At 48.5% G+C, this 16,090-nt stretch overlaps 1 protein-coding gene across 1 annotated transcript; it reads left to right on the top strand.

Annotated features, from left to right (window-relative positions):
• The first annotated feature begins 248 nt into the window (after positions 1–248).
• Positions 249–5,253, top strand: MRPS24 (mitochondrial ribosomal protein S24). Its single transcript, XM_035119175.2, has 4 exons — positions 249–331; positions 2,200–2,280; positions 3,350–3,461; positions 4,518–5,253. Exons 1-4 carry the CDS (start codon positions 281–283, stop codon positions 4,799–4,801), a joined length of 528 nt encoding a protein of 175 aa, XP_034975066.1. The 5' UTR covers positions 249–280; the 3' UTR covers positions 4,802–5,253.
• The last annotated feature ends 10,837 nt before the right edge of the window (positions 5,254–16,090 follow it).

Below are 16,090 nucleotides of genomic sequence, written 5' to 3' on the forward strand. Positions count from 1 at the left end.
TAAATCTAGATGAAGTCACTGGAATTCAGGGCTGGCATGTAGAAGGTCTCAGGTTCCATCCCCGCGGGCAGCATCTCCAGGAGGTGTCGCACTGCGACCGGAAGTTGTGCGGCAGCACGTGCTCGGCTACTCTCTCTGGACTCGACCCATAACGTGCTGGCGCTCGGGTACCCCACCCCCACCCCCGCTCTAGACTCTGAGTACATCCGGGGACCTTCGCCCTCCCCTCTTCTCGCGAGACTTGACCGGTTCATCCTTCTTTCCTACGTCGCGTCCCAATATGGCGGCCCCCTGGTGGAGGGCGGCGGCGGCAGCTCGGCGGGGCCTTGAGGCGAGTCTGGGGGCGGTCAGGAAGTCTTTTTTGGGGGGGAGGCCTGGAAGGGGTTTCACGCGCTACCGCGGAGGGTTCAGATGCCCCCACTCGGCCAGGAAGCTCCCGCGTGTGACCTTGCGGAGCCCGTCGCTGCCGCTCAGCCTACCTCGCAGGGTTGTTGTGGTGGGGATTAATTGAAGGAAGTGGAGAGAGCCACGCACGCCGCCTTGAGCTCATTGGAGGAAAAAGGGCGGCATATAAACGTGACAAATTACGTTTAAGGAGCCTTCATTTAAAAGCCTCCAATGAAGCCTGCCGTTTCTGGAACAGGCGCGGTGATCCTTCGTTAAGCTGCTTTCGCCACCAGGAAGTTCTCCCTGAAGTTCAGTCTAAATCTCTTTACCTTCAGTTCCGGCCCGGCCCAACTTCATGTGCGTCAGGGGCAGCTAAGGTGGTGGCCTGCAGATGTTGGGCTACAACAGCCATCAGACCCATCCAGGGATAAGGGAATGCGTGGTCCAGCAACCGCCACCTTTGAAGGTGGTCTTTGTGTCTCCTAATTGTCTCTTTACGTTGCACCTGTGTGGCCCGGAACTGGGCATTCCAGGTGAGACCTGCCCAAAGGAGAGCAGAGTTTTGGAACCGTTGCTTCTCACAATCCAGACGCTGTATGATTTCTGGTGGTACAACTTAGAATTGCATTAGCCTTTTTAGCTACTCCACAGTGCACTCCTGGTTCCTGTTTAGTTTGTAGTCTACTAAGACCCCTAGTTCCTTTTCACATGTGCTCCTGCTAAGCCAGGTGTCACCCATCCTGTTCTCCTGTCAGGATAAATCTTGCGTCCTTCTCCTGCCTTCAAAGGTATTCACTACCCCTCACAGTCTGGTGTCTTCTGCAGATTTAATGAGCACCCTCCATCTGTCAGGCATCCCCGAACTGCGGCCCTCCAGATGTTTTGGCCCACAACTCCCATGATCCCTAGCTAACAGGACCAGTGGTCAGGGAAGATGGGAAATGTAGTCCAAAACATCTGGAGGGCCAAAGTTTGGGGATGCCTGTCATAGAGGAATATGTTCAACTGCCAGGCCCAGAATGGAACCCTGTGGCATCCAACTTGCCTCTTCTCTCTAGGACTAAAGAAATTGGAGTTCTTGATTGAAGCTTACACAAAAAATTATAGAAGGCAAGAACTCTGGCCACAAAGTAAAATTGTGTTGGACTAATAGTTCAAATGATTCAAATTTTTCAAATAGACTCTTATGGATAGATGTATTTCTTGAAGTTTATATGCCAGGTGAAGTTAGTGCACCAGGACAACGCCCTGTTTTGAAAATCCTTCTTCAGCTGTTATTTCCCTCTTTAAAAATATTTTACCCAAGTGTTTATGTTTGTAGATTTCTTTATACGTGTATGCATCCTTTTTAATGATCTGTTCTTTTAAAATAAGCTAAGCCCTTCAGTTTCTCCATTCCATTCATGATTCTCATTCCATCAGGTTTCAGTAATGGCTATTGAGTATCATTGCTTTCCTGTCTTAAGATTTTGAGTCCATCCTCTTTATTTCCCATACAGTTCAAACCTTTCCACCATCTCTGAAGCCAATCCCTTAATTCTAGTTTTCTTCTCTCTTTTTTGAGGACATAACCTCCTTGGAGGCTAGGAGTGCTGCCAAAACTTTTAGTTCTTGATAACCAAATGGCACTTCTTTGTTCAGAGGCAACAGCATTTCTAAGTAGTTGGTGCTAGAAATGTAGAAAGTGTGGTTTGTGCTTGTGTCCCCTGTACTACCAGGGAGCTGTTGAGCTAACCTAAAAATAGGCATGGAGGTGCTTGGTTTGGTTCTCCATTGTGTCAGATGAGTACCTGATTGTCATTCTGTTTTCAGGCCTTTGTAGGGAGTCCTGGCAATACTTCCTGGCACCTTTGTGCAAGGCGGGATTTCCGGACCAGTGTTGCCTGCTGTAAGGTAAGAGCCTGAGAGATCCAAAAGACACTTGGGTGGCTGCTGTCCTGGGAGGGCTGTGGAGCACTCTGCCTTTTTGCAGGAAAGACTTTTTTTTTTCCTTCTAGGGCCAGGGGTTCAAATGGGGTTCTCTGACTTTGCTTGCTGCAGAAAGCTAACCACATACCACGCTAAAAGGTGTTGGGAGCTCCTTTCATTTTAACTGCAGAGGAATTTTTTTCTTGTTAGCCGTGTTGGTCTGACGTAGTTGAAACAAAAAATAATAAAAATTCCTTCCAGTAGCACCTTAGAGACCAACTTGTCATAGGTATGTGCTTTCGTGTGCATGCACACTTCTTCAGGTACAGTGGTACCTCGACTTACGAATGCCTCGACTTCCGAAGGTTTCGACTTACGAAGTCCGCAAACCCAGAAGTATTTTTGCCCCACGCGCATTCTGCGCATGTGCAGAAGCGGCACACGGGGTCTGCGCATGCGCAAAGGGCAAAACCGCGCTTTGTGCCTGCGCAAAATGGACGCTTCAACTTACGAAGGATTCGACATCCGAAGAACGCCGCGGAACGGATCGCCTTCGTAAGTCGAGGTACCGCTGTACATTCTTAGGGATTTTTCTGTATGAATTAGGTCCCCTCAGATTTAGGCCTGTGAGGGACCCTGAGCATGCCACAGCTGAGTTGGGATCAAGGGGGCCTCTACCCACCACCCCTGTAATAGAAAGACCAGGTCAGGAAGGGGATCATAATCAGCACCACAGCATTCAAGCAGGGGTGAGGGGTTGAGTCTTCCTTCCCCAGCCACAGTCTTGTATAAATGTTCCTTGTACAGCAATCTGCATTAGAAAAAACACTCCCTTTGGTGCCAAATCCGGAGTCAAAGGCCCTTGTGGATGTATTGTAAATCATCCAGAGGTCTGTGAGGTTCTGCCCACTGCTGGCTTCCTGTGTATTGTGGCACTGGAGGCAAGGGCAGGATGCCTTCCGTTGTTATAAAGATGGCATAGGATTCTCCTGTGCGCAGACATACCCTTTGTGTGTGAGAGAGGTAAATACCTCCTGCAACACCTCTCTTGCAGAACCGAGCAGCTCGAGTTCGTGTTGGGAAAGGAGACAAGCCTGTAACCTATGAGGAAGCCCACCCACCCCACTTCATTGCACACCGCAAGGGCTGGCTCTCCCAGCACACAAGTGAGTTGGGGGAGGCAGTGGGGGGAGGGAATGGGCTGTTCTGACACTTAAACCAAAACTTTTTTAATTTGGAAAAGGTGGAGATGTACAAGCGGTCTGCGGCCACTCCTTCCTGGAAGGTTTTGGGTTTGGGGCTGTTGTTATCAAACAGGGCCTAGGACGCTATTGTTGGGGAAAGAAGGTGGTGGGGTGGGGGGTCTGTTGTTATCAAACGGGGCCTAGGACGCTATTGTTGGGGAAAGGAGGTGGTGGGGTGGGGGTCATCACTCCTGACATCTTCCACACTGCTGGTGTCTTGAAAAGAGAAACCCATTCAGTGTTCTTGTCTGCAATGGGTGATTTTCTTGGCAGGTGTAGATACTCCCTTGGCACTTGATATGGGCTGCATACAAAGTTCTTCCAAACCTGGCCTCCTTGGAAGGGTATTCAGTCCCTCTGACTTGATTTAATACTTGTAATTCTGCTTTTCCAACAACAGATGCTGAGCTCAAAGCAGCTCACAACAGCCACAAGAGCCTTAAATCACAAACATACATTGCAATCACGATCATATCGAACATAGCGGCATATAAATAAAGCAAAAAAACAACCACCAGTTCATCAAAACAACTAATGCAATTCAATAAAGGCATAATTATTCCCCCTGGGATTGACCTAGGCTGTGAGCCATGTCCTCATTGGCTCGTTCATTTTGCCACCCAGTGAAAGTTGTGAACCAAAGGGCTGGTTGAAACCACAAGTGCTAGCTATGACCCTCCTGAATGCAGAGCACAGCAAGGCTGGTGCTCCCTGATACAGAAAGTCGGTGTGGTATAGTGGTTAGAGTGTCAGATTAGGACCTGGGAGACCAGGGTTTGAACCCCCAGTCAGCCTTGAAACCCACTAGGTGATGTTGGGCTAGTCACTCACACTCTGCCTAACCTACCTCACAGTAAGGATGAATGGGGAGGATGAGAAGTATACCACCTTGAGCTCCTTGGAGGAAAAAGTGGGATAGAAATACAATAATCAATCAATCTACCCCCCCTTCCCCTTGTGTTGTTGCCTGCCCTGTAGGTAACCTGAGTGGCGAGGGAGGGGCAGCTGAACGCTCTGTGGAGGATGTCTTCATTCGCAAGTTAATCTACGGCACCTTCCATGACTGCCTGGCCAGCGAGATTGTGTTGAAGCGCCGTGCCAACACGCTAATAATCTGCGCCATTTTCCTGCAGAAGCTGCAGCCTTCCAAGTTCTACTTCCTGATTGGCTATACAGAGACATTGCTCTCCTTCCTGTACAAGTGCCCCGTCAAGATGGAAGTGCAGACGGTTCGTGAGAAGGTGGTCTACAAGTATCTCTAGTTCTGGCCGTCCCTGCTGGGGAGAGCTTGTCTTTGAGCCAAGACCCAGCTGGGCCTCCTGCTTCTTGAGCCAGGAGCAGGACCCTTCCAGCCAGGGACTTCAGAGGGAGTTTTGCTTGTGAAGGCTCAGAGAATGACTGAGCCCTGTGAAAGGAGTTGGGGTTTGGGGTTTTTTTTTGTTGAAACTCAAACAAAGAATGTTTGTGCCCCTTATTTGCGGCTCTTTCCAGATCTATTTTCCTGGACTCCCGACTTATATGCCAGGAGCATCCGAGAAGCTGTTGACATCCATTGGGCTTAACCCTGCTCCAGGCAGGGGCTTGATGTATCTTTGTGGCTATAGCAGCCGTGGTGCAGAAGCTGCTCAAAACATCCCCTCCTATATGGCAGCCTCTTTGGGGTGGTCCTGCAGGTTTCCATTCAGTGACAATTGCAGAATATCTGGTTCACACAGGCAGTGGGTGGCAGTGCATTCCTTCTGCAGGGGATAACTTTACTGCTCAGAGAACTGGGCCGCTTTTCTTCGGGAGAAGAAAAGGCTAAGGAGTAAACCCTCCACAAATCTGAAGCGGAATTCCTAAGACGGTTGGATGGCACCTTGAATGCCTCCTTCCGGCAACTCCTGCAGCCAAGCTGGTTCCAAATGTACTGCTCTGCTTACCTTTGGACCATATCAGCGAGGCCGAGGGGTGTGTGTTTCTTGTCATCTGGACAGCCCAGGACCTCCATACATACTGCCCAGGCTTGCACCCTGGAGAGGTTTTTTTTTTCTTTTCTGCTTCTGCTCTTCTGATAGATGGGTTGTGGACCTTGTCCTTTGTCATTAGTGACGGTGACATCACTCTGCTTGGGGCCACTCATACTTGTGCAGCCAGCACCCAGCTAGCACCAACACAGCAGAGAGTTGTACTTTCCCAGCACAGATACAGGAAATGTAAATTTCCCTGGAGCAGAATAAGGCAGCTGGGTCCTGTACAACAAATGAGCAATAACTGTCTTTGATGTGCTTTAAAGCAATTGTCCTTGGCTCTCCTCCGCAAAAGAGAGAGAGAGAACGGTCTGGATTATGCCGTCACTTTTGTGCTGGAGAGGTAAATAGGGGAAGTGCCCAGCCACTGGCATCGTTAAAAATTAGGGAGCTGAAAGAATGATGCAAGCAGTTAGCTTGTAGGCTGCCCACATCGCACAAGCCGGCTGCCTGTTTTCTGTGCTGGGTGTGGTGGAAGAGAGGCTTCTTCCTCCCTTCCCAGCAGACAGCCAGAGAGAGGGAGGGGTGGTGGTGAGGCGGCATGGTTTTTTTGGGGGGAGGGGTTAGACCTCACCTACTTTGTGCTTTTTCCACTGCACCTACTGGCTGAGGAAACTCCTGGTGGCATTTTGTACTCACAATAAAGAAGGTCATAGAATCATAAGAGAGCTGGAAGGGACCCATTGGGCTATCTAGTAGAACCCCCTGCAAGCTAGAACCACAGCCAAAGAATCACTGACACATGGCCATCCAACCTCTGTTTAAAAACCTCCAGTGAAGGGTAGTCCACCACCACTTAAGGAATTCGGTTCCACTGTCAAACTGCTCTTAACTTCAGAAAGTTTTTCTTAATGTTTAGTCAGAATTTCTTTGGAGCAGCGGAAAGCAATCTTGCTCCATCTTCCTTATGACAGCCCTTTAGGTATTTGAAGAGGCCCATCAGATCTTGTCTTGTCACTCCTGCCATAATGATACCCTCCCTGCTGCCATATCCAGGAGGCAGGTCGCTCTGCACATGCTCAGAAGTTCTTGTGTGTTATTTGATAGGTTTGTGGGTGGCGCCCTGACTCTGCCAAGGGACCCAGGTGTCTGTGCCTAAGCTAGAGCTGCATGTGCTGTATGCGCCCCGGTTGGATGTGGGTCAATGGAGGGCTTTGAATATGAGCTACACCAGGCACCCCCAAACTGCGGCCATCCAGATGTTTTGGCCTACAGCTCCCATGATTCCTAGCTAACAGGACCAGTGGTCGGGGAAGATGGGAATTGTAGTCCAAAACATCTGGAGGGCCGAAGTTTGGGGATGCCTGAGCTACACACTCCTGTGGCCTCCATTTTTCCACCATCTCAACAGCTGCCCTCAATTACTGGCCAGGCTGGGTGCCAATGGAGGGCAGGTGGCAGCAAGGAAACTGGCTTGAGGCAGTTGCAGAGAGTCAATCATTGACAGGTGGGCAACTGCGGAAGCTGGTCACTCTTGGCATGGGCTTCCTTGGCTCGAACACTAAAGCAAGCTCTCTCCCTCCCCTGCGTGCTGCCCTGAGATGAGGCCAAGCTGTGCTTGTGCAACTCCGCTTGTGCAACTGCTTGCCCTCTTCCTTCCTTCCTGGTTGACCAGGGAGGGAGCTGAGGCATATCTGGACAGAGAGCACATGGAGGGAGTCATGCGGACTGCAGCCCTATTGCTGTCAAAAGCTCACCTCCAAAAGCAGGAGAGTCTGCCAACCAGCACCGAAGCATTCACAGACACTGATTTTGGAACAAGGAAATTGTTCAGATGAATAGATGATTGCAGATCTGTGGAAGGAGGAGGTTTGGATCAGTTGAGGAAGCCTGAGTGGCCACTTGCCCATTGTGCTTTGGTTCAGTCTGTGTCGACTGATATTCCTAAAAGTGGGGGGGGGGGGAAACCACCACCAGCGTCCTCCCGCCCTGATGGCTTACAGGCCTGGTAACAAATTTTTCCTCTCAGAGGAGTGCTCCACTTCGTGGACAATTTTCTCAGGCCTGGGTAGGAACTTTCTCAGCAGAGAAGGGGAACTCATCAAATTTGTAATCGGCTCCCCCTCCCCAGAAAACAAACATTTATGTTACCTGTACATAATAGCATAGCCGTAGGTGCTGACTCCTAGGGGCCAAGACACTCCCCCCATGTAGTTTTTGAGGGAGCGAGCCCCCCTCAATTTTCAGAGGGTGTTCAGCTCCGTCCTCTAGTTCCTCGTGACAGGTCTGGACGTTGTGCACCATCGTGTCAGCCCCCTCCCATCCTGTGGGGAGAAGCTGGCACCTCTGAGCATAGCATAGAAGCTGCCTTAATACTGAATCAAACCATTTGTCCATCTATACTGACCCAACAGCTGTTCTGCAGGGTTTCAGGCAGAAGTGACCGGAGTCGGTCAAGCTCAGTGATCCATGCCTTTGCACATGTAAGCAGACCCTCACCCACAGTGGGGTTTTTTAGCATCGCCTCCTGCCTATCTCTCCTCTGCATGTCCTGCGGTGTGCAGGGACATTTTTTACTTTCAGGACGCTGAGACTGCAGTCCAAAGCCTGCTCATTAACGTCAATGAGATCTGCAGCCCACTGACTGCATCAGAGCAGTTTAGGAAAGCCGGGAATGCTTGAGCCCCCTGTTTGTCCCGTTGCTTCTCTTTTTGCCTCCCTCCTGGCGGAGTAATCTGATGGGTACCCACGAACATGGAGGGAATTTGAAGAAGAGCCCAGTACCAGCTGGATCAGGCTAATGGGGGCCCATCTAGACCAGCATCGTGTTCTCACAGCAGCCACCCAGGTGCCCCAATGGAAAGTTGCCCACAAACAACAGGAGCACAGAAGCAAAACCCCCCCCCCCATCAGCAACTGGCATTCAAAAGCATACCACCTCTTCCAGGATAAGGTCTGCAAGCACTGGGTTGTTGGAGCGGTTGTGTATGGATAATTAACTTGGCTTTATGTGGGTTGCCTGGCCTCAACTGAACAGAAGTAATTGTCTGGCAACTTTGGGTTTCCTCGAATGATGCCCAGCTTCTGACCTCGCACAGGTGGAAGTCTGTAAAGCGAAGTTGCCAATGTGCACAACAGGAGAGGTCAAAAGCAGTGCCAAAGGAGGCCTCTGTTGCTTGCAATGATTTCTCAGCTGCCAGTGGAAGCTCATCCCTGTGGCACAATTGGCAGGCCCTCTTCGTTGTACAGTAGGTGGCGGGGGAATAGAATCGGAACTACAGAGTTGGAAAGGACCCAGAGTCATCTAGTTCAACCCCCTGCATGGCAGGAATCACAGCTCCTTGCGACCCACTGATGTGTGTTACAAACTTAGGACATGAGTCCATATCCTGAATATCATTGTTAAGAGTAAGCAAATCTTTTATCCTGAGCATGTGCTCTTGCTTAAGAGGGTACAAATATCCATCTAGAACAGCCTTTTAAAACGCAGACACAAATCCCAGCAGGCACAAGGCAGCCCACCAACAAATTTTGCTTTGGCTTACTGAGATTCTGATCAAAACATAAGCTTCCCAGATTCTGCTGGAATTCAGACTGCAAGGTCCACAATTTGACGTGCGCATGGGGTTGCTTACTTTCATTTATTCCATAACCAGCAGTGCTTCTTCCAATACAGCATGACTGTCATAGGAGGCAGAACTGAAATTCACAGGACTGCAACCCAGAAGTGAACTAGAGGAAATGCAGTCTTTTTGTCACCACAGGTTGGTTGGGGGGCAGCCAGTATTACTCTCTCAGAATGAGAGCAGCACTTTGTTGCAACTTTTTGGTTTGGTGCTTTTATATTTTATAACCCACGAAATCTCAAGAACAAACCACACATTGTATGGAAGCTCCACAGTGCATATTGCAATACTGTATTCTGTTTTTAAAAGCAGCCCACTGGAGGAGAGAATTTGGATCCTGGTCATGCTGCGGGGGAGCAGGGGCATCAAGCAACCTAACCTCTGTGCCACAGCCCTGGTCAAAATCCTCTCCCAACCCAGACCTCTTAAGACTGTACTTTTCCTCCTACGCATGTTATAGCAGTTGGCAAGGGAAGAGGATTCGCGTTGGGGCAAATGGTTAGATCAGGGGTCAGCAAACTTTTTCAGCAGGGGGCCGGTCCACTGTCCCTCAGACCTTGTGGGGGGCCAGACTATATCTTTTTTTAAGGGGGGGGATGAACGGATTCCTATGCCCCACAAATAACCCAGAGATGCATTTTTAAATAAAAGCACACATTCTACTCATGTAAAAACACCAGGCAGGCCCCACAAATAACCCAGAGGTGCATTTTAAATAAAGGGACAGATTCTACTCATGTAAAAACATGCTGATTCCTGGACCATCCACCATCAACCAGATTGAGAAGGTGATTGGGCCGCATCCGGCACCAGGGCCTTAAGTTGCTTGCCCCTGCCCCTGGGTTAGATTGTCTTTCCAATCCAAACTTACTCTCTCCGGTGGCTGCTTTTCTAAAGATTGAACATGTAGTTTGTCCCCAGGCATTCAAATAAAACTGCCAATAAGTTTTTCCTTCCTTTCCTCCATGGAATTTGCTTTGAATGTGATGTAAAAAACAAACCCCAAAAGATTTTTTTTTTTAGCATCGTATGCAAGAGGGGAGAGTCAAAGCAAATATTCCACTGGCTGCTTGTGCTGTTCTGCAATCACCACTGCATATATCTAGTTACAGGTAGGTAGCCGTGTTGGTCTGAGTTGAAACAAAATAAAAAAAAATCCTTCAATAGCACCTTAAAGACCAACTAGGTTTTTATTTTGGTATGAGCTTTCGTGTGCATGCACACTTCATCTGATGCACACGAAAGCTTATACCAAAATAAAAACTTAGTTGGTCTTTAAGGTGCTACTGAAGGATTTTTTTTTAATTTTATCACTGCATGTATGTTTGTTCTACTTTATCTTTTAAAAATAGCACTGTATGGTTTTATATTGTGTTAAAATGCAACCTGCTCTAAGATCAACAAGATTTAAACAGAAGAAACTAATAAACAAACCCATTTCCCTTACTGACTAAAATGAATTTCTGGGTCAAGCTTCCTCATGAACCATAATCTCAAAATGTTCAGTGGTCTCATGAAAAGTCCTCTGTAGATGCTCTTTTACATGAGAACAGAAGAAGTACTACTGGATGAGCCCATCCAGTCCAGCATCCTGTTCTCACAGTGGCCAACCAGATGCCTGTGGGAAGCTTGCATGCAGGATTCAAGCACAATAACACACTCTTTTCCTGTGGTCTCTCGCAACTGGTATTCATAAACATAACGGGTGCGCCTTAAGATTGCTTCCCTCCTGCCAGCAATATTTTATTGGGTGGCTGGTGCCTCTCCCCGCTTGGCAAGCTATGGGAGCCCATGCAGAGAAAGGACAAGGTTGCAGAACATGCAAAGGCTAATATAGCTTTGGCAGCCTCTTTGGTCTCTACTAGCCCTCTGGCCACTGGGTCATCCTCACCAGGCATGCTGGCTCAACTGGACATAGTGCAGCATCTCAATGGTGGGACACAGAAGACCCAGGTTCACATTTTGTCACTGGATGGTCCAGGATGGTCCCATCCTGAGACTCCCAGGCCCAACAGGGCTTAAGAAAGCAGCCACCCTCCACCACCCCAACCCTCTCTTTTGCCTTTGAGCCTGGCAGGCCTCATGGTGTCCGATTCAGCTTTGGTGAATGAGCAGCGAGGTTCAGGCTTTGTGGCCGTTGCAAGCCCCTCCGCAGCTCGCTAAGCTCAGACTGCTTAAATGTCGGGTTACATCTAAATAAATTCAGTGTTTCCTGCATGATTCTTCTTGCCAGTATGTGTGTGTGTGTTAAAAGCAACATTCTTTGAGGGTGAGAATCTTCGCTCCAGGGCCTGTTATGCCAGGCACAGCGTTATTTTAAAATTGTGGTGTGGAAGAAGAGGCAGGCAGGTCAGGGGCAGCGGCATCTGAACGCACCATGTTTGACGTGCGTTCACTGCTTGGTGTTCTGGAGGTGGGTGGCTAATAGCCACCATGATTTTGCTTTAAGTGGTGGTTTGATTCTGAATTCCCGTTCCTGGGAATCACCAGTGGCGAGGGTGCCATGTTTGCACTCATGTCCTGCTTGTCGTCTTCCCAATGGGGTATCTAGCTGGCCATGGGGAGAAGAAGAAGAGGGCTAGATCCAACAGGTCTCTCTTTCTATTCGTACACTTGGTTATGTTTAGATAGGGATATATCTCTTCTCAATGCCATAGCACGCCTTGCTGTCAAAATGCTTAAATGTTCACAGTTGCAAATTTGGGTGAGATCCAGGGGTCTTGCCCAATAGATAAAAAAGAGCCAGAAGAACATAACAAGAGCTTGCTGGATCAGGCCACTCACCCATATAGTCCCACATCCTGTTCTAACAGTGGCCAACCAGATGCCCCAAAAGGAAACCTTGCAAGCCCTCTCCCCTCCTGTGGTTTCCAGCAACTGGGATTCAGAAGCATTGCTGCCTCCAGCTGTGGAGCAGAGCATAGCCATCCCCAGAGGAGGATGTGTGGCCGGTTCAGTTACACTGGGTGCAGAGACTTGTGGGTTCCACAGCTGTTATGTAGAATGGAAGGTGAGAGGTGGGTGGGTGAATTTTGGAGCTGTAAAGGGCGCTGCTGAAATTTGAGACCCCAAGGTCCACCACTGCCATCATGGCTAGTAGCGGTTAACAGATTGAGGTTGAATCCTGACAAGACAGAAGTACTGTTTGTGCGGGACAGGAGGGCAGGTGTGGAGGTGTGGAGGACTCCCTGGTGACCAGGTGAGCAGCCTGGGAGTCATTTTGGACTCACAGCTGTCCATGGAGGCGCAGGTTAATTCTGTGTCCAGGGCGGCTGTCTATCAGCTCCATCTGGTACACAGGCTGAGACCCTACCTGCCCGCAGACTGTCTCACCAGAGTGGTGCATGCTCTAGTTATCTCCCGCTTGGACTACTGCAATGCGCTCTATGTGGGGCTACCTTTGAAGGTGACTCGGAAATTGCAATTGAAGGTGACTCGGAAACCTTCTTTTAAAGCTACCTGAGCTAGTGGCCATCACTGCCTCCTGTTGGAGATAGTTCCGTAGTTTAACTATGCATTGCCTGTAGAAGTCCTTTCTTTAATCTGTCTTGAATCTTCCAACGAAGTCAACAGCCAAGCTCCAAAAGGAAGCACAAATCCTGATCATCAGCATTGCTTAATGCACATAACGGAGAAAATAAAACAGCATTTATTAAACAGGGGGAAATTGCTTTTCCTTAAAAGGTCCCTTCCCACCTTTCCTCCAGCCACTCAGCTGCTAGATCTCTAGGCCACCTTGATCCTTAGAAACTGTAAACTGCAGGTAGTTAACCCATAGCATTCACCATGCAGGATTCCAGTTCATCTGATGGGAGCTGTTAGGGCACAGTCACTGCCTTCTGGCTGGTGGAAAACTCCCGAGACAGCAATATGACACTCCTTTATCCTCCAGGCTTGGCCGTTGGGTCTTGTTTATGCTTCATCCTTTTGGACTGTTGTTATCCTTGGAGAGAGCTCTCGTCTGAGGGCATGGAAGATCTGTGCCTCATGGATTTTCCCCTCTGGGTTTATGCAATGATCGCTGACTGGAAAGCCACTCCTGCAGCGCAGCACAAGGAAAGCAGGACAGCAAACAACAACTGGGACATCTGCGGCATGCGAAAGTTTTAGGACTGTAGCAGAAAGCGAATGGGAGGCGAAGCAATCTGTCCCCTGCCTAAACTTTTGCTGAAAGCGAGACTGCGTATAACCACCCGAACACCATCATGACCACAAGTAATCACGAGGGCACAATAAACTTGCTGCACTTGTGTGACTCACCTGTTGACTACTTGCTCAACCCAACAAGGCACTAAAGTTCAACACTCCTTGCCAGCTGGCTGGAGCACACAGTCCCACCTCAAGACCTTTCAAAGGTCAGAGCAGCTTCCGCCAGTCCTGCTCCTCCCACCCAACCACTCTGGCCCTAGAGTAGAGCCAAGCTTTGGATGTCAACACAGCCCAGTTGGGCCATTGGGTTCCTCAACTGAAAGTCTCTTATCTCTGTCTCACTCTCAGCTTTAGAAGCTAGAGGCCACTCAGGCAATTCCTTCAGAGGCCCGACTAATACATCTTTCTATTTATTTGCTACATTTACATCTCACTTCCCTTCCACCAGAGACCTCGAGGTGACCCATGCTGGGTTCCCCTGTGGCCTCTTCCATTCAGTGACGGGCTGATGAGGTGCCTCCAGGCTATGATTCAGTCCTCTGGATCCAAGAGCACTTCCAGGTCCCAGAACTGGGTACTGAGAATGATTATTTGATTCCCCCACCTCTCTCTCTCACACAGCAACATGTACAATCCAGATAGTATTGTATAGCATTAAGTAACCAAGACAAAAGCTCTGGATCTGTTCAAATGATATACCTGATTAGGCACTGTACCCAAGTAAGTTTGTTACAAGGTGCATGTCTAGCACTCATATTCCTACATACACTACCAAGAGCTGTAGGACCTTTTGCTAGAGTTATAGTGTGTGTTTGTTATGTACCGTATATGTGTTTCCCCCCCTTAACCTTACCCCAAAAAGCTCACTCACACAAGGGATAAAGAAAGGTCGGCTTAGTTCCCTGATGAGAATGCTCCTAAGCAGTTAATTGCTATAAGTGAAACTGTACTCTCAGAAGCATATATGCATATAAATTTGATTGCCCTGGGCAAGAGAGAATAATAATAATAATAATAATAATAATAATAATAATAATAATAATAATAATAATAATGGTGATGAAATTGACAGCGCATATACCGTACATGCTGCTTCAGAGAGCAAAGCTACAGTAGAAGCAGGCAGCAACTTGCACACTAGAGACACAGCTTGATCTAAAGAGGACAAGGAGGTTCCTTGTCAAAAGCTTAAAGAGAGAATGTGTGACATTTGACACAGACTCACGCTAAAAGTACAGCAAGAAGGGGAAAGGGGAGCGGATACCTGAAGCAAAGCTGCCAGGCTGGTCCTTGAGAGCACAGAGTGAAAAGAGGTCCATGTTGGAGCTGTTAGAGCTGACCAACCATTGAAAATCATCAGCATCATCCTTTTATTTGTATGCTGCCTTTTTCCACAGTTAAAACAATGCTCAAGGAGGCTTACAATATGAAAAGATTTACATAATTTCAAAGTAGTCGTAAAAATAAACAAAACACATTAAAAACCACATAACCAAACTGAACTATTTCCACATAAAAATAAAGATACAAAAAGTTAATATCAGTTAATATCAGTAACAACCATAGCTGCCAAGTTCTCCCTTTTTTTAAGGGAAATTCCTTTATGCTGAATAGGCTTCCTCGTGAGAAAAGGGAAAACTTGGCAGCTATGGTAACAACAGCAAAAGCTCCCAACAAAATGCTGGGCAGCCCTGCCCTGGGCCAGGTGGAGGGAGACAGGAACGGGACCCTCAGGCGCTCAGCAGGGGATCTACAGTGTTAGTACTGCTTGGGGCCAATGTTAGCTTATTATGGAGAAGGGAAGGGGGTCTTTTAGATGAGTAATTCGGTAAGAACACCTTGATTATTCATTTCTTACAAGTTTGTGTCTGCTAGCTATTCTGCTTACCTGACGTTGTTGTTGTTGTTGTTGTTGTTGTTGTTGTTGTTGTTGTTGTTGTTGTTTAGTCATTTAGTCATGTCAGACTCTTCGTGACCCCATGGATCAGAGCACACCAGGCACTCCTGTCTTCCACTGCCTCCCGCAGTTTGGTCAAACTTGTAAGTTGAAATAATATAATGCTAGTGAGAAATGAACTGGTTACATTTGCTTGTTTCCTAAATTCTACGTTGTTTTTACTATTGTCCATGTGGAACCCACTCCTTTTACAGGAGGAGCAAATTAAACTTTGGTAACTCCAGATTACTGCACAGTCTTAGATCAGGAAGCACTCCAGGCCTGTTCAGAATAAGGACTTGTACCGGGGTCAAGACAGCCCGTTGAGGGGGAAATTTTATATTAAGTTATACCAACTTTTACTTGTGACGTTATCTACAGAAATGAACCATGTACAAAGCTCAGATCGGCATGCACACCCATGCAGGCTGGTTGAATGTGTACGCAAAAGGTGGCTCTGCCATCCTTTTGGGGGGAAAAACATTGTGTGTGGCCTGAGAAGTCTGCCATGGCTGTGAGAGGGTTCCCATGACTAGCCCCACAAGTGAGAAGCTGGAGCAAGCGAGGTGAACCCTACGATGCTCAGGAGGCCAGCATGCTCTTGTCTTGGCCTCACAGCCGCATCTCCTCTTCCTAATCATCTGCAGAGTCATTGCTTACAGCCAGATCTTCTCCCTCCTTCCAAGCAGACCCTTCCAGCCCAGTGAATGCTCGTAGGCTGACGCCGGGCTTCTGAGGCCGCTGGCTACCGGGTACTGATCTTGAGGCCTGTTGGGTGAAGTGGGAGCGTCCGTGGGGCTCAGGACATGGCTGGATGCGTGGTAGGAGAGGGGAGCCCTGAGCTGAGGCTCTCCTTCAGGCTGTCTTAGGACTCTTGCAGGTCCTTCCTCA

The sequence above is a fragment of the Zootoca vivipara genome, chromosome 6, assembly GCF_963506605.1.
Source record: "Zootoca vivipara chromosome 6, rZooViv1.1, whole genome shotgun sequence".
Lineage (NCBI taxonomy): Eukaryota > Metazoa > Chordata > Lepidosauria > Squamata > Lacertidae > Zootoca > Zootoca vivipara.

Bases quoted from the DNA above. Each gene is read 5' to 3' on its own strand.
- MRPS24 (XM_035119175.2), top strand. From the start codon at position 281: ATGGCGGCCCCCTGGTGGAGGGCGGCGGCGGCAGCTCGGCGGGGCCTT. The intron at 332-2,199 runs GCGAGTCTGGGG...TTCTGTTTTCAG, and splicing joins CAGCTCGGCGGGGCCTTGAG to GCCTTTGTAGGGAGTCCTGG. The intron at 3,462-4,517 runs GTGAGTTGGGGG...CCTGCCCTGTAG, and splicing joins CTGGCTCTCCCAGCACACAA to GTAACCTGAGTGGCGAGGGA.